General features: G+C 41.7%; 1 protein-coding gene across 1 annotated transcript in view; it reads right to left on the reverse strand.

Annotated features, from left to right (window-relative positions):
• Positions 1–427: 427 nt before the first annotated feature.
• The window catches only part of RAPH1 (Ras association (RalGDS/AF-6) and pleckstrin homology domains 1), an 82,553-nt gene continuing 61,309 nt past the window's right edge, over positions 428–21,671 (reverse strand). Inside the window, exons 5-14 of the mRNA XM_088523727.1 lie at positions 17,940–18,017; positions 16,439–16,598; positions 12,891–13,012; positions 12,111–12,176; positions 11,020–11,163; positions 10,284–10,394; positions 8,128–8,226; positions 7,200–7,320; positions 5,725–5,867; positions 428–2,407 (exon numbers count right to left, since the gene is read on the reverse strand). Of these exons, the coding sequence (XP_088379853.1) occupies positions 443–2,407; positions 5,725–5,867; positions 7,200–7,320; positions 8,128–8,226; positions 10,284–10,394; positions 11,020–11,163; positions 12,111–12,176; positions 12,891–13,012; positions 16,439–16,598; positions 17,940–18,017 (3,009 nt within the window). The 3' untranslated portion in view covers positions 428–442. The remainder of the gene's footprint in view (positions 2,408–5,724; positions 5,868–7,199; positions 7,321–8,127; positions 8,227–10,283; positions 10,395–11,019; positions 11,164–12,110; positions 12,177–12,890; positions 13,013–16,438; positions 16,599–17,939; positions 18,018–21,671) is intronic.

The following is a 21,671-nucleotide window of genomic DNA, read 5'->3' on the forward strand; positions in this document are numbered from 1 at the left end:
ATTCCTGATAATGTAGTGACTGAAACAATAAATACGGCTCTACAAAAACATTCTGGTTATCTTCTATAATTGCGACGAAATATATCACAATATATTATATACCTACATTTATAATACATGCACGAACATGTCTCACATGGACAGACACTACAAAAAAATATCTCCCCCCGCCCAAATGCAGAAAAAGTAAGAAAAAAGGATTTTTTTTGGTCCAATCCATATGAAGGATAAAAGAAACTGACAGGATTAAGTCGATGCTTCTCTACCCCCTCCCCAACAAAACGCCACCCTCCGCAGGCCCTCAGCCTCTCGGCCTGGCTGTGGGAGGGGAAGGTCTCCACGCTCGGCCTAGGCTACGGCAGGAGACGACCTCTCATGGCGGCGCTGCCATGTGGGCAGCGCCGTCGTGGGCCGTCCCTGAAGCACCGGCCCCGGGCAGCTCCTACCAGTCCCGCGACAGCTTGGTGTTTTGATCCCTTTTGGGGGGTGCGGGAGGTGGCCCCCTCCGCAACGTTGCATAGCCGGATATGTGACTGCCCCCAAAGCTGCTCGGCTTCTGCTGGTCGACCAGCAGCTCGGGCGGCGGCGGCGGCAAGGCCATGTCGTCCATGGTGGCCGTGGGCTCCGCTCGGGACACGCGCGCCGATGAGAGCGAGCTGTGCCGGGTGATGGACTTGCGCTGCAGCGTCCGGTTGAGGTCTGCCAGGAATCCCGGCTGCACGCTAAGGCTGGACTTGGGCGACGTGGGCACTTGGGGGCCGGGGGGCCCCGGCGGCTCCGCCGCATCCGCCTGCGTCAGCCGCGTGCTGTCGTTCCGCTTGGGACGCGTGGGCGGCGGGGCTTTCTTCACGGTTGGTTTGGACCACGCTTGAGGCTGAGGATTGACGACTGCCACTTTTGGGGAGGTGCTGCCTGAAAACACGGAGGGGATCTCAACCGGTGGGGGAGGAAGATCTACTTCAGGCGGTGGCGGTGGAAAGTCCGAATCTGACGGTGGTGAAGGGAATTCGACCACGGGCTCCTTCCCGGCCACAGGCAGGGCGGGAGCCTTGGCCGGGATGCCTCCCTGCGGAAGGACGATCGGCAGGCTCACGCCAGAAAGGTTGAGCTTCCCCGGCTTTGGAGGGGCTGCGGGAGGCGACGACTCCTTGGAAGGAGACCCGGAGGGCTCCGGGGGGTGTGCAAATTTGCTGACAAGGCGGTCCACTGAAGGCCTCTTGGACTCGTGGTACTCAGTGGAGCTGGTGGACTTGATGCTGGAGTTGCGCTGAGGTGTCGGGGGTGGTTTCTTCCCTCCCGGGCTCGATGTCTTGCTGGTCTTTTTGACTGGAGACCCTGATCTGTCAGGGGGGGGAGAACCTGCAGAGGTAGCTGGGGAAGGAGGTGGAGGAGGAAACACTAAACTGCTCTCAGGTGGAGGAGGGGGGAAGTCGGGGGAGGCAACAGTCACAGGTTGCCACTTGGGCTTTGCCTTCACGGCCGGAGGCGACTGGGGAGCCACGCTAAGTGGCAGCGGCTTGAGGGGCTGGGGCTCGGTGACGGGTGGCGTGGGGGGCGGCGGGAACTGGCTGGCTATCTGCTTCACCACTGACGGCCCTGGGGACTGAGGGGATGGAGGGGGCTTCATGGAGAAGCTCTGCTGCTTTGGGAAGGTGGGAGGGGGAGTGACGCTGGCAGGGGCTGGGGACAGGGGTGGCACCTGGGGAGAGGTGACACTCGGCTGTTTCTTTATGGTGGGGGGCAAGGGAGCGGGCCCGGTGGGAGCGGCGTGCGAGCCCCCCAGGGATGCTGCCTTGCAGGGCTGGCTGGGGAGAGCTGCCATGAGGGGCTTTGGGGGCGCCTGGGGCGGCGGCGGGGCGGGCACGGGGGGCGGCGGCGGGGGCAGCGGGGAGGCCACGGCGGCCTGGCTCAGACTGGGTTGCACTTGGTGTATTTTGGGAGGCGGGGGCGGCGGGGTGAACTGCGGCACGGCGGGGGCGCAGGGCGCCGGCTTGAGCTGCGCCATGGCGGAGCCGGGCACGGGGGGCGGCGGTGGGGGCGGTGGGGGCGGCACGATGCCGTTGGGGGGCAGCGGGACGTGGGGCTTGCCGGCGGGCGGCGGTGGCGGCGCCGGCGGCCCCGCGGGCGCCTTGGCGAAGGGGCCGCCGTGCTGGGCCGCGTTCTGCAGCCGCGTGATGGTGCTGTACTTGACAAACATGGCGGCGGGCGAGCCCGAGGAGGGGGCGGCCTGGCTGGGCAGCGGGGGCGGCGGCGGGGGTGGCGGGGGCGGCGGAGGGGGCGGCGGGGGCGGTGGGGGTGGCAGCGGCGGGGACGGCTGCGATGCCGCGTAGGGAGCCGCCGCTTTGGGCTGCGGGGACACGGGAGGTGCGAGAGACACCAAGGGCCGCCCTGCGGGCTCGGCCCGGGCCTGTTGGGAAGGGGTTTAGTGTAAGCGGAGAGAGGGAGAAAGAGAAGAGACAGAGAGAGGGGGAGGGAGGGAGACAAAGAGATTATGAAGTCAAGGTCTAAATGTGCCCGTCGTCAAAAGTACGTGGCGGGTTACGGCATGCGGGGAGTGTCAGCGAGACAGGGCGGCCGGGCATGCGGGCACGAGGCCTCCTAGGGCGCCCGCCAGCTGCAGTGCTCAGCGTGAGCGCGCGCGGCCGCCCCAGACCGCTCCGGAGGGCGGCAAGAGCCAGCTCCGCGCAGCCACGCTCGCGAGGCCCCTGAGCGCCACATGCTCCGACAGCCAGCACTGCCAAGGGAGAGAAATGAGGAAAAGCAGAGGAACAGTGATTTCCTAGGCAAAACTCCCCGGAAGGAAACATTTAGAGAGGTCTACGAAACAAGGTTAGCCTGGGAAAGGAAAGCCAGACATGCAACCCATGCAGGAGGAGGAAAGAAAGGGGAGACCACCTAAGGGAAGGAGCAATTGGAAAGCAGCAGGCAACATTTTAGTCTACTCATTGGGTTTTGTTCATGTTAAAGTATTTCTCTGAAATCGTAAACTTACATTTCTGTTAAGAATTAAAAGGATAATTACATTACTTATCAAGATACCCCCCAATACAAAGCGCCCTGCCACAAGCCAAGCTGTGAACTTCAGAGTGCACAGAATAGAAACATGCGTTAGAAATGTAATACTAATGTAATGTAACCACCCAGCCTGGACACCTACACTTTATTAGTATATATTTCACTACAAGTTAGCTCATTTATGCTCATTTGCCTTGCATGAGCTTGTTCTAGACACAGGTGCACTGAGTTTTTGTATGCACAGAAGAAAACCAAAAATATTAAGAGTCAGAAACAACAAACAGTGATTTATGACAAACATGGAGTTGTGCCTCTACCTGTCAGATTAGGTACATAGGGCAAGGAGTAAAACAAAGCTCTTTTGAACTATACAAACACGTTCACAAAGCAAAACGGGACAGAGAGCTTGATCTCTTTCAAGTGTTAGTCTGTAAATTACCACTGAGCCAACCACTCAAGTTAATAAATTTTTAAACAACAGCCCCTGACCTTAATTCTGCCCTGAATAAGGCACCTCGGGTGTGCTGACCTTAGCTGTGCTGAACTTCACTTTTGACACCTGAGACAGCAAAAGGCAACAGGAGAAATAAAAGCGGCGTAAAACAGACAGCGGGACACCAAGACATGAGAGCAGCTCTCCCTGAGCCCTGAGACCAGAGGGAATCGCGGACAATGAGCTCCTTCTTCCTCACTTAAGTAGCACTTAAGTGCCTCATTCCTTGTCTCTTGGAGCACGCGCACGGGGAGCACTCACTGTGATGCCCGATGTAACACCCTACTTGAAACAACATTTGCTCCAGACCTAAGAGCCAGAGCAAGGCATACTGAGATCCTCACTGCTCAAACATCAAGAACATGAACTGGAGGATAATGTATTCTTTGGAAAATTTGGCAGTCTTTCAAAATGTAAACTGCACAGATTACTGTGTTTTTAAATGGCGTTTTAATTTTAGGTGTACTTGAAACACAGAGATATGCAATATGCATCTGTAGGACTATCTGCAAACCCCAGAAATGCTATGAAGAGTAAGCATTGTTTAAAATAACACCCTTGCTGTATTTGTAGACATTTTTCCTAACAAAACAAGCTTTTGCAATTGCACTGTTTGTCATCTCTCCCTATGCCAATCACTTTTCCATCAGCTGGTCCATTTCAGTCAAATACAACAGACAAGTAGAAATCTCAATGTACCAACTCAATCACCTCTCAGTATATCCCAGTATATCAACTCCCACAAACTGAGGTGAAAACGGGCACCTGGGTAAATGAGGGAAATGAAGGCAGATCTTACCCAGCTTGACTAGGTTGAGCAGTTGGTCACTAGCCAACCAGTATGAAATGCTGGCTAGTTGGCCAGCCTCAATGGCATCTCCCTAGTGAGCCGAAGGGGATGTGACAAGGGTGACACGGGACAAGGTGTCACTGCAGAAGAGGAGGAGACAGGCATGCTGGAAAACCTCCATCAGTTCTGCCGCCTGCAGCAGCTTGCCTTCAGGGACTCCTTAGCGCAGCTTCGTTCACAAAGCTGAAGCACTGTGGAATTACTACTCTGAAGACAGCCTGGAGACCGACCTACTGATCCCAGCACATCTCAATATCACTGCAACTACATCTACCTTTTCACATAAATTACTATTTTGGCAGCACTGCTGTTTCCTTGCTTGTCACAGAGTTTATCATTTTCCACTGCCAGTTTGATTTACTAAGCCTTAAGGTCTTTAGACCAGCCAGCCCTGTAATAGATTTTAAAATGCTTTAATAAGATAATGTAGACATTTTGGGGGTTATTTTAAGCGGCAATTGCCAGTGGCAAAAATCCATAGTGCCAAGATTTCAGCTTCTCCCTGAAAGTTCACAGAGCAGTTAAGTTTTAGTGTAGCAGCACGATTTTCAGATTAAAATCAAAACTTTAGGAAACAATAACATTTTGATTCTCATAGCAATGTGCTTTCACCTCTATCAGATACACGTAAAACAGAATGAAGTGCCTTATCCTTTGTGTCCACCCAGTTCTTGCAGAAATGATGCACATGGAACATGTGATGATGAACACACTTCAGGTGTTGCACTTAAGCAGCTGAAAAATCCATATCACAACATAAAACTAACCAAAACACCACAAGACCTGAGCAGTCAATATCTTTTGTATCTCTCCACCCACCAGAAACAGTACACCAAATCCGTTTCAATCTAAAATTACTGTCAGCTATGGCACTTCTGCTTTAAATATATCAGTTTACTCTTTCTATTTACATAGAACATGGAAAGCATTTGAATAAAACTGGACCATAGTTTAAATAGATGTGACTGGCTCCGGGCCTCGGTTATTCACATCTTTGCAATGGAAAGATGTGGCTAGTTAATTAAAGAAAGATCTTACTGAAAGAATTTCATTCAACTGATTAACAACTGATTTTTTTAATGTGGTCTTTATTCAACACTAATTAATAGGATTCTATAGGAAAGACAGTCTTACACCTTCAAAGAACAAGGAACTTCAGTGCACACAAATGAAAACAAGAATAGAAGGCTGAAGGACTGTATTTCCCTGAAAAAGTGATTGCAAAAACAATTATATGTATATGTCAATAATGTAGAATTAAAAAATAAAAGAAGAAATCCCACTAAAGACAGAGGCAGAAGAGGTGTCACTCTGTCTTGTGCATTTTGTTGGGTGGTTGGTTCTCAAACTAAAGTCTTCTTGTTACCTTGCTGGATTCTTCCAGTTGAGTGCCTCGCTTCCAGGCCTCGGAGAACATGGAGCTGACAATACTTTGGGAACGGACATGTCCAGCTGGCTGCGTGTCAGAAACTCCACTGTCAGACTGATTAGAATGATTTGATTGAGATTCTGTTTAAAAGAATAAAAAGTTTTTAAATTATTAGCGTATATTTCTAAATGTCCAGTAAAGTGAGTGTGCTTGTAATGCAACTCTGAGTAACATTTATTGATCACATGATGATATGTTAAAGATGTAATCCCACTAAAGGGCATTGTTCCCACCATTTACTGCGTAATCTACCATCTACCTTAGCTTATGCAGTAGATACTTAAGCTTATCTACTAGCTTATGCAGTAGATAGCAGTAGTAGAGACTGCTCCTCTTCCCAGGAGAAAAGAAGGAACCACATGCATCCTACAGCCTGTGAATGCAGAGGACGCCCTGGGGCCACAGGGACCTTGAGAAGGCTGCCTCTGCCAGACTGATTTATGGTGCCTGCTGGGCACCTGCTTCCTGCAGAGTCTGAAGTTGCCCTGGGGAAAGGCAGGAACTAAGCACATGCTGGACTGTAGCTCTAAGGAAAACACACCTAACTGGTGAGCTGGGACTCAGCACTCCAGAACAAGAGATGCCTGCTCAGAAAAACACCCAACTTGGAGGGAAAAATTGTCATTAATAGAGAATTTTATCCACTGCCCTTGGAAAGCTTCTCCACACAACTGAGAAAGTGTGGTGCCCTCCTGATTAGCCTGAATTTGTTTACCTCATTTTCACCCACTGCTTTACAAACCTTTTCAACTCAGTAACATTCTTCTTGACCTGCGTACTATCTGTGATGGACAAAACACTTTCACAATACCTATTTTCAACAATGAAACTACCCTCAAAATAACCTGGCACAGCCTCAGTTAGCTCCAAACAGCAAAGTGAGACTGTAAACCATTCATCAATTTTTAAACTGCTATTTGCTACAAAAGAACAGCCCCCCTCCTGCTAAGAGGCCAACAGGAGCAGATTCCTGCAGGTATACTGGGCCTGGAGAAGGTGCTAGTATTTTCAGTTTGTCTCTGAAGGGTCTTTGCCTTTGGGCAGGGACTGTTTTCAGCTTACTAATTTCAAACTTTTCAGCCCATAGAGCAGTTTTAGAGCTACACAAAGAACTCTTCATGCTTAACTGAATAATGGACATTAACTTATTTTCTTTTCCAAGTTGGTGAAGATAGAAGCATCCAGCATTTGAAAGTAGGCTACCTTTCCTCAATTCTTGCATGTGAAATTACAGTATGTTCTGAAAATATACCATTGTATATAATAAAATAAATTAGTTCTTTAGACTCAAATGCCTAAAAGACTATGGAGAAATAGTCCATTTCCTTCAATAATATCTCCTTGGGTCTCCAGACAGCTTAGGATAAAAGAAAAAGGTAATTAGTCTACTCTGACAGAGATTGCATTATTACCTGGCAAACTAGACGAGCTGGAGCCTGACTTGATACTGGAGCTAGACAAGGAAGTCCAGTCATAGGCTGATTCCGTCCTCTTCAGAGCTTCCTGGTAGTTCATGTACAGCTGCTTCCCATACTAAGTAAAATGACAAAGACATTTAGCAGCTGTCTAAGCTGTGTAACCTTTGCAGATTGTTGATCTCCACCTCAGGCTTCTCTGTTCTGTGTCTTTTCCCACAGATAAAGAGCAGCACCTCTGCGAAGGAGCTCAGGCAACATTAATGCTGTGCAAATTTCATTCTGTTTTACTTAACAGCAGTGGTAACTCCTTCCTCCCAACCCTTTGCCTTTTTATTACTGAACTGCTGAAAGAAAGAAAAACAATCTATTTATGCTAGGAGAAAAGTAGTTGAACCATCTAGAATAAAGCAAGAAGTGGGACATTGAATGAAGTAGGCCAAACTACTGATCTCAAAAAACAATTTTGTGCACCTCAAAGTGTGTGGGTTTTTTTCATAAACCTCATTTTAACCTTTTAGACAACTGGCCAAAATTTAGCTGTGATGTCAATACAGACTTTGCCATACAACAAAGCAGAAGGGCTGCAGAAGCAGGAGGAAAGGGCCCAATTACTGAACTATCCTAACAACTAATGCCCATAATTTTGCTAGGGAACAAAGGATGTAAGATGATTGCATGGTTCAAGTTTAGAACAGTTAAACACAGGGAAAGTTAGATTTAGCATTTGCTAAATAACTGTAAATGGTTCTAAAGAGATAATACTGGCAGACCATTACTGCTAACTAATGATGCAGTTACAAAGAGTGTTCCCTTCTCCCCTCCCATTACTGATGAACCTTTGGATCAGTAAGGCAAATATAAGGCAAGCAGTAACACTCAAACACAACGACAACAGTGAAGAAGACTGGCCTCAGAAAGTTACCTTAGCAATACGGATGCCATTGATCCACTGGTGTAGAGTTCTTACATCGTCGCAGCAAAGATACTTGATATACTGGGATTTCTTCTGGATCTGAGGATGCTGCAGGAAAAAAAAAAAGTTAATCCTCATCGGTTTTATAGCTAGGAATGCAAAGAAAGCCATTTATCTCAACACATCTTTCAACTGCTGCAAGCTCTTGAATGGTCGCCTGTATTTTGAGCCAACTTCAGAAGTGTAAGAGAGTACTTCAGGAGGCGAGGGGGGATTTGCTTTCCATGCAAATTGGTGATCACCTCAGTGAGCATTCATTTCAGGTTTGAAATATTAGTAATTGGTTAATCTTGTATTTTAGTATTGTGGCTGTTCTGAACCCCTTAGGCTCTTAAGAAAGGTTTTTAGTAAACATTCTCAGCTCATAAAAACCCTTCCTGAGCGCAAGTAAGAGCCTGCCAGAGGGCTACCTCCTGTTACTGCTCTATGGCCTGAACTACCACATGAGTCCCAAAGCTAATATTTCACCTTCCTATCACACCAAAACTCACTGGGGGAAAACAAACGCACTGGTCTTCTATGCTTTTTCATGGCATGAGTGAGATGCTCAACAGATAACACACTGTAAAGAACAATTCCTTTTATTTTCAGCTTCTAAAGCCTCCAGGGTTCCTGCTCTACTGCAACAGGGATAAAATCTAGAATACTTGTTGCTCCCATGTGCATATATAAGAAAGATAAAACACGGTATATATCATTTCAGGAGTCAAATAAGAAACATTTATTTTTCAAAAATCAAACACTAGAAACCATTCTGGATGTACTACTCAGTTGCTTCCTGTCCATTTTGTAAAAGATAAATATCTCATAGCTGTCAGGACAACTGTGAATATTCAATCTCTTATTATTTCCTCTATTGGCTTACAGTTCAATGATACAGAACTCTGCCAGATGATTACAGGCATGTGACATTTTCTTGAAGACTGTCTCAACCATCTGTTTTTAATTTCTGTTCAAAATATTTTCTCTTGCTATGTCTTTGAAGCAATTATTTTACAATGAACATGAACATTTTCATCTCCATAACCGGAAACTATACAACTGACTTCATCAGGATTTTAGATCACTGCTTTTATTTTTTTGCTATAAGCATACATGTGTCTGCACATCATATAACCAAAAAGAGTCTACAGAAGTGTAGACAATTACGTCCCCAGTATTCTTAGACTTGGTCTAAAATTTTGTTGTGTATATGTACAGTAAATTTTTGCACTGTAGAAGAAAGAAGTTATCCGAAATTAGTGCTTCAAGGAGCATTAGTTAGTTGAATCTGATTTGTTACAAGGCACAGAGTTACCAAAGAGACAAAAAGATTTTAGCATTACACTTTAGTGTGTGAGGAACAACTGAATAGACTGGGACTTGCCAGCACGGAAGGAAGACGATTCGGGGCAACATAATGAACATCACAAAGTAACAAGTGGCAAAACTATTCACTCGTGGTTCTTATTCAAGAACTAGTGGAAGTGCAACTGAAACCAACTGTTTGGTCAGAACAAATGACTTCTGAAAAACGTCTGCATTCAACCTGCACCCAGCTGCCAGAGGAAAATAAAGATGGATTCCTGGGAATCCTAAAGGAGATGGCGCATACCCAAAGAGTAAAAGTGTACCCAAGCCTGTTGAATAGCCATTCTCTTCTATTGCTCTCATCTTTTTTCCTGCACATGGATCAGCTAACAGGAGGCAATCTGCCAGCTAGATGGGGGACAAACCTCTGCACTAATCCTCTTATGGAATTTTCAGAATTTTTCCTGGATTTTTCTATCAAATAGGGTCATTAGATCACCTCCATATAATTCGCAGTTAAGCAAACCTTTTTCCTTGCCACTGTAATTTATGGTAATTTATACTTCTCATGTGCTGAACTAAAATAATTTAGAGATTCAGCCTGAAAGCTGATAGGCACAGGTTTCCAACTGCTATATTACTATAAAAATGTTTCCTACATTATAATCTTTCCCAACATTAATATGTGTTCTGTGAACTGTTTGCTACTAGGTCACGATTTGCAGATGCAAGGCATTAAGCATACTGTAGAAGTGTTTGATTCTCTTTAGATGCTCTCCCTAGCATGAGAATTTTTCAAACAATTAACAAGTTACCTTCAGTACTAAACAGTAGTCTGTAGGTGCTTTGTACTTGTTCCGATAGTCTTGCCCATAGTAAACATTGACATGATCAAGCTGTAGAAAGCACACGAGATCCCGTGATACCTATTAAATATAAAATACTTGGTTATAAGATATTTGGGAAAACCATGCTTCTCCCCAGATCAGTCTAATGTTAAGATCTAATGTTAATATAAGGACTAGTATAACTATCAGCCTGACAGTAAGACTACCAATACAACAGGAGGATACAGATATGCATAAAATCCTTACATCAGACATTTGTTTTGAACCAGGATAACTTTTTTTTCAATTTCGTTTAGCTTTTTGTGTTTTATTTGCATTTTACCATTTAACAACATTTTATCCAGGCTGCTCATAGCTACTATCCAGAGAAAGTAAATAGGACTAGGCACAGGATTTTAACAGGGTATCTTGCATATAGATTATTCTAACAAAGCGAAAGACTGTAGAGTCTTAAGACTGTAAAGATTAAGTGTTACTATAGCAATATAGAGTACACTTACATGATAAAGTAGTGCTTTTAATTACAGGATGAATATTCTACGCATGGGTACAGCTAAGCCAAAATTCAAGGCTCACTCTTGCACGCTCACTATTTACCAGCAATACACACTTTTCCCCATGCTGTGGAAGCTGATTGTTGCCTGACACCAAGCCGCGATTAGATGACAATTTTTTTCAGGGAAACTGCTTTAAAATAGTATACCTTTGCTTTCCCTTTAGGCACATAGTAGATTCCAGAAGCTCTAAGAAGAAAGTAACGTTTCTTCCAAGACTTCTTACCATCTTCTTTCAGCCACAAAACTCCCTCAATTTCTGGCACCGTTACAGAACTGCCACAGAAACATTCCTGCAAATAATCACAATGGTTTGGGAAAGAAAGACATAGAACATATGGCATGCAATTTCTTTCTTTTTTTTATTTTTTAATGTGAACTGAGAATTCTCTAGCTCCACATTCTTTAACTAAGGAATGCAAATGTAACAAGAAAAGCTCTTTCCCCTTGCAGCAGTAAAATTTAGATATTAACTGTAGAAGCTAGAAAGTAATTCTAACCTAACACCATAGGGAGCCTTAACATTTTGCCAAAGCAAGCATGACTACAAAAATGTTAACTACCAGGAGATTTTTCAAATACCACTTATCAGTAATAGAACCCCCAACAGCTTTACTGGCCTTACAGGCACAAGGTCACCTTACAGGTACAGGCTTATAAATCTGAGTACACACAAAACCTAATCATATCCATCAGATATAGCAATAATGCACTACATGTGTACTTTGCTGCTGCTAATTGCCAACACTTAAACTTCTCTTAAGGTTTTATTTATAAAAAAGTAACAGGAAAAACAAATGCTCTAAGCGCATTCCGATCTGCAGCATTGAGATTTATCAGTAATCCAAGAAGATAAGAGGAATTAGGTAGCATTACAACTCTCTGTGTCTCACAGCTCTAAGCAACTTTTCAATCCACAGTACCCACTTACTGCATTAAAAATTTAGTAAAATCATGTATATGCTAATTACAAACAAAAGTGTACTATTAAGCATAATCCAAAAATAAGGATGCAGAAACCTTTTTTGTGTAAAGCTGTTGAAATCGTAATTATTGTAGTAATCGGTGATAAGCCATCTGATTTGAAAGAGTAAAATAGCCATTTACCCACATTTTTAGCAGTAAAATAGCCACCTACTCACAAGTAATACATTCTATTCTCAATTTTCACACATCTTTTCGAGTTTAGCTTCAAACTTAGAAATGACCCCCTGGGGCCTTTTTGCTTTGGCTGTCTCACCTCTAGCAGCACTTCTTTATTTCTGTCTGCCATTTCAGAGGTTTCTTTCTTGCCCAAAAGATAGTTCTGTAACAAGTGAAAGAGAAAGCTCAGCATTAGGTATTCTGAAATGAAGTCAAACATTTCTTGTTTACCTTTTTACACCAATAAGAAAAAAAAAAAAAAACAGCTACTGTCTAAGAACAGTACAGTAATGCGACAAAAATTTGTAGTCCAGCTGAAACAATCTGTCAAACTGCTGAGACATCCATCCAAGCTACGGCCACCTTTTCTAGAGGTATCAATTAGTCCATACTTTTATTCTAAGGTAACATCTGCATAACCACACTGGCTGGCTTTCCACAAAACAAACAACTAATTGGTACACTGTACCCAGAAAAAAAAAAAAAGTATTATGAAACACTCACACTCTTTTTTGACCACTGAGTGGCTATTCCATTTGATGCTGTGTTTCTTGCCAGTCAAGTAAGAATATACAGTCAAATACTAACAACCTTCCTTAGATCTGTGTATGTGAAGAGAACTAAGTATTGATGCAGATGCCACAAAGCTGCTTGCCTTCATCTCTATTAGAACTACTCACAACCCCATTAGAACACAGATTGCTTCAGCTCTTGCTTTTCTGTAAGGGATTTGCCTTTGCACCCACTAGAATGTGCTGAAAAGTTGCTTTTTTTTTCTTTTGTATAAACACTAGTTTTGAAACAAAAGTTTTTAAAGAAGCCAGAAACTATCATCAGGAATGCACGTGCTCCCACCCAAAGAGGACTCAAGGCTCACCTGGGGATTCTTGAAAAGTGCATATTTCTCTATTCGTTCCACAAACATGAGTTTATTCTGACTGTCTCTTGTCCAGTTCAGAAGATTTTCAACTAAATTTTCATGATCTTCAAAGATCCTTTCTGCAGCAAAAGCGAAGAGCAAATACATTTGATTTTGTCATATTTTGTGATAGTCATGTTTTGCTCTATAGACATATCAGGGTAACAGGGTATTTAAAGAAAGAAAGTACAGTTCAAGGTCCAATACAATGCAGGGGAAAGAGCTTACAAAGCACTCAGAAATTAAAAGAACACAGTCAACTTTCACATGTGCCAGATTTAATTATTTTATGCATGCTCACGCTCTCACTCCCCTCTCTTCAGGTTTACAATTCCATCAATAAAGTGTAAATATGAACCTGACAGGCCTGCAGTCCCACATTAACACAACAGACTCAAATGACAGTGTTTGAAGTGCTGCTGGTAGAAATAAAAAGCTACCACATTTGTAACTACTCTGGTCCACACAACACTAAACTAATTTAGTAGAAGGCTTTTTTCAATATAAAATCTCTTTCTGCATCGCCCATCAATGTCTCCCTGAAAACTGACACTCTCCATTTCTTACTATTTATCTTGCTGGAAAAAATGCAGCATGAATAAGAGCTTCACAGAACACTGAGCTTTGACTCTGTTGACATGACTATCACCAGTGCAGGATACTGAAAATAGGCATAGGAGAAAGGGGAAAAAAAGGAACAACATTTTCTGAAAATGGTAAAGAAATATCTGAAAATGCTGATTCTGGTACTATATATATAATATCTTGGGGAGGTCGCTGGAACTACCTCCTCATTTAAAAGACACTGAAGTATAATCTTGCTTTCTTCAGTTTGTTCCTCTGCATATCTGCTACACAGCGGTACTTCAGCAAATTCTTTCTTTCAGAATCATTTGGGACTTGCCTGATCTTTCATTAGCATCTGAAAGCAGGGCATGATTTAAATTTTATTTCACAAAATCAGTTATACTGTATTATTAGAGAGGGCATATGGCACTGATCATATTCAGACCTACAAGCTATCACTAATGAAGTGTGAGATGACAGATGACACCTTAATATCTTCAGTAGTAAGAATACTAAGCAAGATGTATCATCTCTTGGGATTGAATTAGGGTTTGATAAGAGGACAACACAGGACATGACTGCACAGAAAGATCTAAAAAGCTTTCAAGTTACATCTCATGATTTGCTCAAGCTCCACCAGCAACACAACAAAACTCTTACAAGAAAGCAAAAAAGGTATTTTACAGAAGAACAAAACCAAGCAGACTTCAGATAGCTGTGATACAAAAACCTGAATCTCACTGCAATTTCATTAGGTAATATGGATAGCTTATAATGCATATCAGCTGTATCAGCTGCATTTGTGAAATGGAAATAGTAACACTGCGCTCTGCTGAAAAGAGCTTAGAAAGCTACTGGATAGATCATCAGATTGTTAGAGGTGGTCTTAGATTTCATATGCACGTACCTAACCGAGGCTCCTCATGAAGATGAGTTCATTACACACATTAGAAGCAAACAACCTAAGTGCGAAGACAATTACATTTGTCCTCTGCAAGTCCCAGCTGTTTCTCTGCACTTTGTTAGCTTAATGTTATCACTCTCTTTCATGGCACTGTGCCATCAATGATCAACTGGCAAAGCAGTATGGTAAAACATACTCCAAACATACTCCAAATGTGCCCAGGCCTTTGAAATCCCGTGTCTTCCTCACTGCCTAGCTAGGGAAAATCCTCTGATAAAACAGTTTGTTCCTGTATTACAAAGGTACTGCCAGGGAAATTGTTTGAAAAGATGCACCACTGCAAGGTAACGCAATACAATGCACAATAGCACAAAAGGCAAGGGTTTTGCTGTATTATTTTATCTTTTTGTCTTTGAATTCCAGTATAAATACCTAAGCAAAGAGGCTGCATTTTGGATTGTCGTCTTAAAAATATGGATGTGAAACCTGTGAAAGGCTACCAGTTACCCCACAAAGGATCAGGGAAGGCCAAAGTGAAAAATACAAAGAGACTTAATTCTGTCCTCTTACAACTCTCTTCCCATTATCATGCTGTATTCTGAATTAAAAACCCAGCAATCATAAATAGATTTCATTCTTTACCTCGAAGTTCCAAAGCAAGAGTCAAATTCTGTTAGTCCCAGTACACCACTTGAGCCCGTAAAGACCACACTTAACCAACAAAAGAGATTTGTTTAGCCCTGGTTTTCATTTCACAATAATCTTAATTTAGTGACAGTGTTATCCTTTATGAACACCAGCTTCAGTATGCAGTCTAGCTCTTTTTTAACAGAAACTGAACATATTTTCCCACTACTACTTTTTCCTTTCTTCATCTCCAGCCAACACAGCGAATGAGAAGATCGTATGGAAGCAAACCTAGGATGGGAAAGGGCATGGTGAGCCCTGGTACTATACTCTGGTACAGACTCATGCATTTGCACTGATAGAAACACCAAATCACCACAGAACTAATTAAATTATTTCTACTTTCCTCATTAGTAAATTGTTACAGAGCTACACGCTTGATTTTTATAAACCTAAAAAGGGTTTATGCAGCATAAATGCAAATGCTTTCTAGTTTTGAAACTGAGCAAATTTAAGATTTCATTTATTAACATTTTAAAGATTTAAGTTATTTTTCATGTGAAAGCTAGGAAGATCCAAATGATACCTTACCTTGTTCCTTAAAATGCCTTTCTTTATTATAATGTCTAATAATAAGCAAGGTTAACATGCTACATTGCCTGAACCAAGAAAGGCTTCACCAAAATGGAAAGGAAATATTAATTTGCACTTTAATTTGAAATCAAGGCTTTTGGGTTCTGTTCCGAGTTTCTCCATAGTCAAAGGCAAGGCACTTAACAAGCCTGTGAAGCAATTATTCATCAGTAATGGAAATTAGCAATAATATTTTTCTTTCCTTGTTTTCTTCTTTTGTATTTAGATGTTAAATACTTTAGCAACAGAAACAACTCAGAAGCTGCAATGAAACAAAAATGAGCTTTAGCTGCTCTTGGATTCACCTAATGCCAACTGCATTAAAAATAGTTAATAGAAAAAACACAAACCGCTTCTTGTAATAAGAGCTTTTAGGTACAGTACAAAATACTACTGAGGAACAGGAAGATGCATGGTGGCTTTTGCATTCCTTATCTCTTTCTTGTGTATCATGAAGAACACATCAAGACAAATAGACTCAGTGACTGGATATTACTAAAATTCCTGCATTATACCTTACAATTTGGACATGTTTTTAGTATGAAAGAAGAAAATCTGCTCAGGTAATTTTGAAACAGTGTGTAATTAAGTTCTATAAACTGTGGTTGAAGAACTGAATTCTCAACATTGACTAGCAAAGTCACAATGATGAAACATCATTCCTAGCAGAGGATGATAAACATTATAAAGATGAATATTTAAATCATTCTGAAGATACAAATATGATTATTACATCAATATGTAATAATCATAAATATTTATAATTATTACTTACCCATTTGCAATTCAGAGATCGTTTCTACCAGCGACCAGTCTAAACTGTAACCACAGTGGGATTTGTCCATCAAATTGTCTAGCACTTGTCTCACTGTCTGCCTCTCATCCACCATCATTGTTTTTGAGCTGTCATCAGACATATGGACTCTGATCACCAACTAATGAGCAGAAAAGTAAGAGAAAAACAAGACAGTAATTTCCTGCATGCAACCTATGTTTTAAGTAAAAACAGTTTTTCGTCAGATTCCGAGATTCTGTTAAAATATTAAGATCAACCAAAATTCTCCCTCTAAATGTAAAGAGCAACAAATGATAGTTCCCTCTTGGGCAGTTATCCAATAAACTGTTTTTATTTCTGTGTAAGAAGATTTCTGTGTAAGAAGAGTCTTCATAATGCCATGGATATTTGCTCTAACTGTATGTTAAGGAGGAAACTGTATGTTAAGGAGGAAAAATCATTCCTGCATAGCTGTCCATTTATGATGACTAAAGTATCCCTACACCAATTTTTCTCGTACATCTAGGTGGCAGGGCAAGAGTTCTGCATAAACTTAGATATAATCAGATATTTTTTTTTCAAATTCAAAGTTAAGCTTTCTGTCTGCTTCCTTTGTATTTTCTAAAAATACTGATTATGTAAAGACTATACCTATTTTAAATCTTCTTTTATTGGGTAGTATGGAGACTCACTGCGAAACACACCTGCTTGTAAAATACAGTGACTTTCACTACCACAGCTGCAAACACTGATCACTGTCCAGAAAGAAAAAATGCAACCATTTTCTCAACTAACCACAAAACTATAAAGACTATAGATTCTTCTTGTCACGGCTTATGCCATTCACTTCCCTTCTAGGCACCACTCAGCTGATAAAGTTAAAATACATTGTTTATAACACGCTGTGTGCTTTGTTTATTCCCCTCCTCTGCTCAGGATGGATTTGCAGCTTTTAATTTATAGATGTTAAAGGTATAAGAGATTCTAAGTTGCTGAAAAGCTTTGCAGTTTGCATAAAGTAGTATCAGCAGATTTTCTACACTTGGTAACCTGTCTGTAATCTATAATGCTTGCTTTTAGCCTACCATAAAAAAACCCCATTATGCATAGTGAGAATGGATTTATGAAGAAACCAGACTGCAATTTTAAATCTAAAGCTGCTTAATAGACAAAGACAACCTCAGGAAGGGATTTTCAAGTCAGCAGTGGGTGGAAGTCTTCTAATGTGCATCTGGTTGCAAAGTAAACCATTCCTTAAGAAAAACATAAGGTTATTCCATATGTTAGAATTTATTGCTTAGGTCCAGTCCAGATGAGAAAATACATTACCACATAAAATGAGAACACTATAGAAACAGTGCTATTCTACAGAAAAGCGTAAAAAGTCTCTTTTCTATTATTAGGACGACTTTAGAGTAGCATAAAAAATGAGTAGAATTCTGTGAGTATTTTCTATATCTGCAAGTATGTAAGATCACAGAAAGCAATATAAATAGCTTACTTTTTTCACTTGTGCCTCTTTAATCTTCTCTAATGCAACCCTAATCTTCTCAGCTTTGAGTTTAGCAGCCTGTTCCTCCTGGGGGAGACACAACACACAGAATTCTAGTTACACGAACTTCACGCTGCTTTTAGAACATTTAATTTTGAAGATACCATGCTCTAAACCTTGAACAGAAATGCTAATTTACCCGCCAATAAAAACCCGTAACAGTTTGTTAGTGACAATGAGAAGTATTGTTTTTAAGACAGAAAGTGTTACTCTGTGTCTGTCATTTAAACATGCAACTGCCATTATAACGAAAAAACACATACTGAAGGCACACTCAATATTGTTCTGTTATTCCATATTCTAGTAGTTGAGTACGTTTTTACCAAATATTTTAACATATCACATATTTACGGTCATAGTCTTGGCTAAAATCATTTGCAAAGAAAGGGTATAATTAAGTGCACCCAACAGATTTTTGCTTGATCAATGTAAGTAGTACACTGAGAAATACCAGAATTTAATGGCACACGGAAAGAACTGAAAAAACATCCTATAAATAGGATTTTATATGATCCAGTTTGGAAGTTTTTAATCTATTGAATTAGTTCGCAATAGCTACGGAGATTGAACACTTCCATATTTCTCCTCATTAAAAATTACTTGAAGACATATAAAGCAAACAGTCATTTGCATCTTTGATGCTCCTCTGTTATGTAACCTGTTCTTGCTGCAATAAGAAATGCATTAAAATACATACAGTTTAAACATATTTACTAGTCCTAAAGAAATCTCTATACTGTAATACAATAAATACTCCCTTTAATAACAGGTCATTAATATTTCTATTGAAGTAAAATTTAAGAGATAAAAAAAGAATCCATGTTTTCAAAAACTCCATAGACAGGTTTCAAATCCTACATTTCTTAAACTAAAGATTTTGATGATGGCAAGTATCTAAGATAACATATCATTTAAAATTTCTAGAACGATAAATATGCATATGAAAAGGAAAAAAAAGATTCTGCACAAATCAAAAGTCGCACAGTCCTTCGCCATAACAGTTACCATCCCATACAAATTTAGCAGCACATTGCTTCCCTATATGAATGCAATCCATGGTTTCTTCAGCACATGTTGAGATGGCTTTCAAAGAATAATAAAGACTCAGCTATTTTCAAATCTCTAGAGTTTTTCACTTCTGAGTGCAGATGCTACTATTGCCATCAGGTGTAAAAGGGCATTTCCTACCCCTTTTATCCTATTCTTACTTACCAGTTTTTGTCCTCTCACACTCATGGCTACAGTATGCACTGGAAGCAACGTGAGCTAGGCAGGACGAGAGACTGACTGCCTTGTGAGAAACACAATCCTTTCCAATAGAAGGAATCACTAAACTGACGGGAGCAGAAAGAATGGGGGCTTGAAATACTATCTGAGAACTCAATTACCTAGGAACATAGTTTTTTATTAGTCTGCAGGGAACCAGGACTCTTTTCATTCATCGTAAAGATGGTGTCGAGTAACTTAGAAAGCTGCGTCAGATTAGAGTTCTGTTAAAAAACAAATAGCACCACGATATCTGCAACAATTTAAATGCAAAATACACTCTGAGTTCCAGAACCGTCTTCCTCTATTAACCATTTCCATCCCCCCCCCCAAAAAAATTACCCCAACCCAAGATTTCAAATAATTGTAGCGTTCTAAAAGTGATGCTACATGTCTACATCTCCGAAATCAGCAGGAGCAAAAAGTCTTTTCTAATATTTGAGAAAGGGTAATTTGTGGTTTAAAAAGTTGAGCACGAGCTCAATCCAAACAAACCTTTGCTACTGCACAAAGGTTGAGAGTACCTTCAGTTTCGCTCTTAAGTGACCCAATTTTCCAGCCCCTTTCCCTGTGCCGCCGTGCAAAGCAACCGACTCCAGTAAAGCCCAGCAGGATCCTCCACAGCCACAGCCCCACATGGCAACTACGCAGGGCAAGCAGCAGGGAATCGGCGGGGGCCTTCTCCAACAGTTACTGTATCTCCCCTGCTCTGCAAGTCCACAGCATATCATCATTCTCTAAAAAGCTTTTATGTTTTAATATTTTAAAAAAAGATTCCAAGGATTTACTGTTCTATCACCTAGCAATTACTTTCCGTTTGCCGCTCAGTTTTAATGTGGGTCCAGAGATCAGAATTTCCTGCATTTATACCTCACTAGATTTTAACAATTTCAGTTTAAATCTAAACAAAAAAAAAAAACCCAGATATTAAATATTCTAAAAATAAGAACTAATTTTAACCAGCAACAAATAATAAAAGAGGTCACAATCTACTTACTGGAAATACAGAGGAAAAAAAGCAAAATATTAGAATTTCTGGAAGCAAGTAATAGTCAGGGATTTTAAGTTATTCCAGTTCTGCTTTACAGTTGTTTCTCAGTGCTGCATCATGGCTGATGGGACAAATACCATTTCACTGAGGCAGAATAACAGAATGCTTTAATAGAGTCTCCTTCTCTGGAGATCTTCCAGCCCCACCTGGATGCCAACTGTGCCATGTGCTCTAGGCGTCCCTGCTGGAGCCGGGGGCTAAGACTGGATGATCTTTAGAGCTCCCTTCCAGCCTCAACCGTTCTGTGGTTCTGTGGTTCACTGCTTAATAAAGTAGAGCGCTCTTCAAATCTCGCAGTAATTTACTCTCTTGCTCCCCCAGTAGGCCACGTTCCCCCAGCAGAACTGCCCCCAGAGCAGCACGTGGATCTGCTTGGGGGCAGCCAATAGCTTTTTAAAATTTATATGATGTGAGTGAGGTTTCCTGGGGATGTAGCCGTGGGTACAAAGCCAGGCTGGAGCTTCATGGTGGCATAAGCCAAGGTGATGCCCTGTGGGCGGCAGCCCCCCTCCTGGCACAGCTTTCCTGCCTTTGGTTGTGCTGGTCGTGGTGCTGCTGTGGCCATAGGCAGTTCAGGGATTTGACCTTGCTGGGTACACAATTAACGTAGCACAAAGGTTGTTCTCAGCAGAATCAGCTCCCTCATGGGACTGGATTTATGCTCACATATGTGCTAAGTAGCAGCGTTCCCTCATGGGACTGGATTTATGCTCACGTACGTGCTACGTAGCAGCATAAGGGATATAAATACATGCTGTGTAAAAACACAAAATGCCCATTTCTACCTCTTCCAGGAGAAAGATACTTTCTTCTAGTAACGGAAAAATTACAACACAACATCCTCACTCCAATGGGATTATTTTAGGAGAGCATTATCCTTGCACTTTTAAGGATTTGAGCCGTCACAGGCTTTTGACCCCTTCTGAACTTATGTTTGCTTATGGAAAACATGATGCATGGCTGAAGGAATGCTTAGTGACCTGACTACTGTGAGAGCTCATTCAACCAAGAGATCCCACTATACTGTGGATTAAAACTTAAAAAGTATAGCTCTGCAATACAATAATCTTCAATTAATAACTTATTCTTTATAGTTATAAACTAGAACTTAGTTTTCAGTAAATTTGCACCATGCTGTAATACTGGAAAAAAATGGACTATGACCAGCAGTGCCTCCTGTCCCAAGTTCCTGTTAAAGAGTCAATAAAAGATACTCTGGTTGTGTTTTAACATTTAACATGCAAGGCATGCACTATGATGGAGCTGAGCTTACTCAAAGAACTTCATGCTTTTAATTTTTAATTTGAGGATCCTTTTTTTTTCTTAAATGTTTCATTGTACACTGATTAAAGTGTTAGCAATTG

The sequence above is a fragment of the Tinamus guttatus genome, unplaced genomic scaffold, assembly GCF_059628265.1.
Source record: "Tinamus guttatus ecotype Peru unplaced genomic scaffold, ASM5962826v1 Tinamus_guttatus_pri_ptg000197l, whole genome shotgun sequence".
In the NCBI taxonomy this organism is placed as follows: Eukaryota; Metazoa; Chordata; class Aves; order Tinamiformes; family Tinamidae; genus Tinamus; species Tinamus guttatus.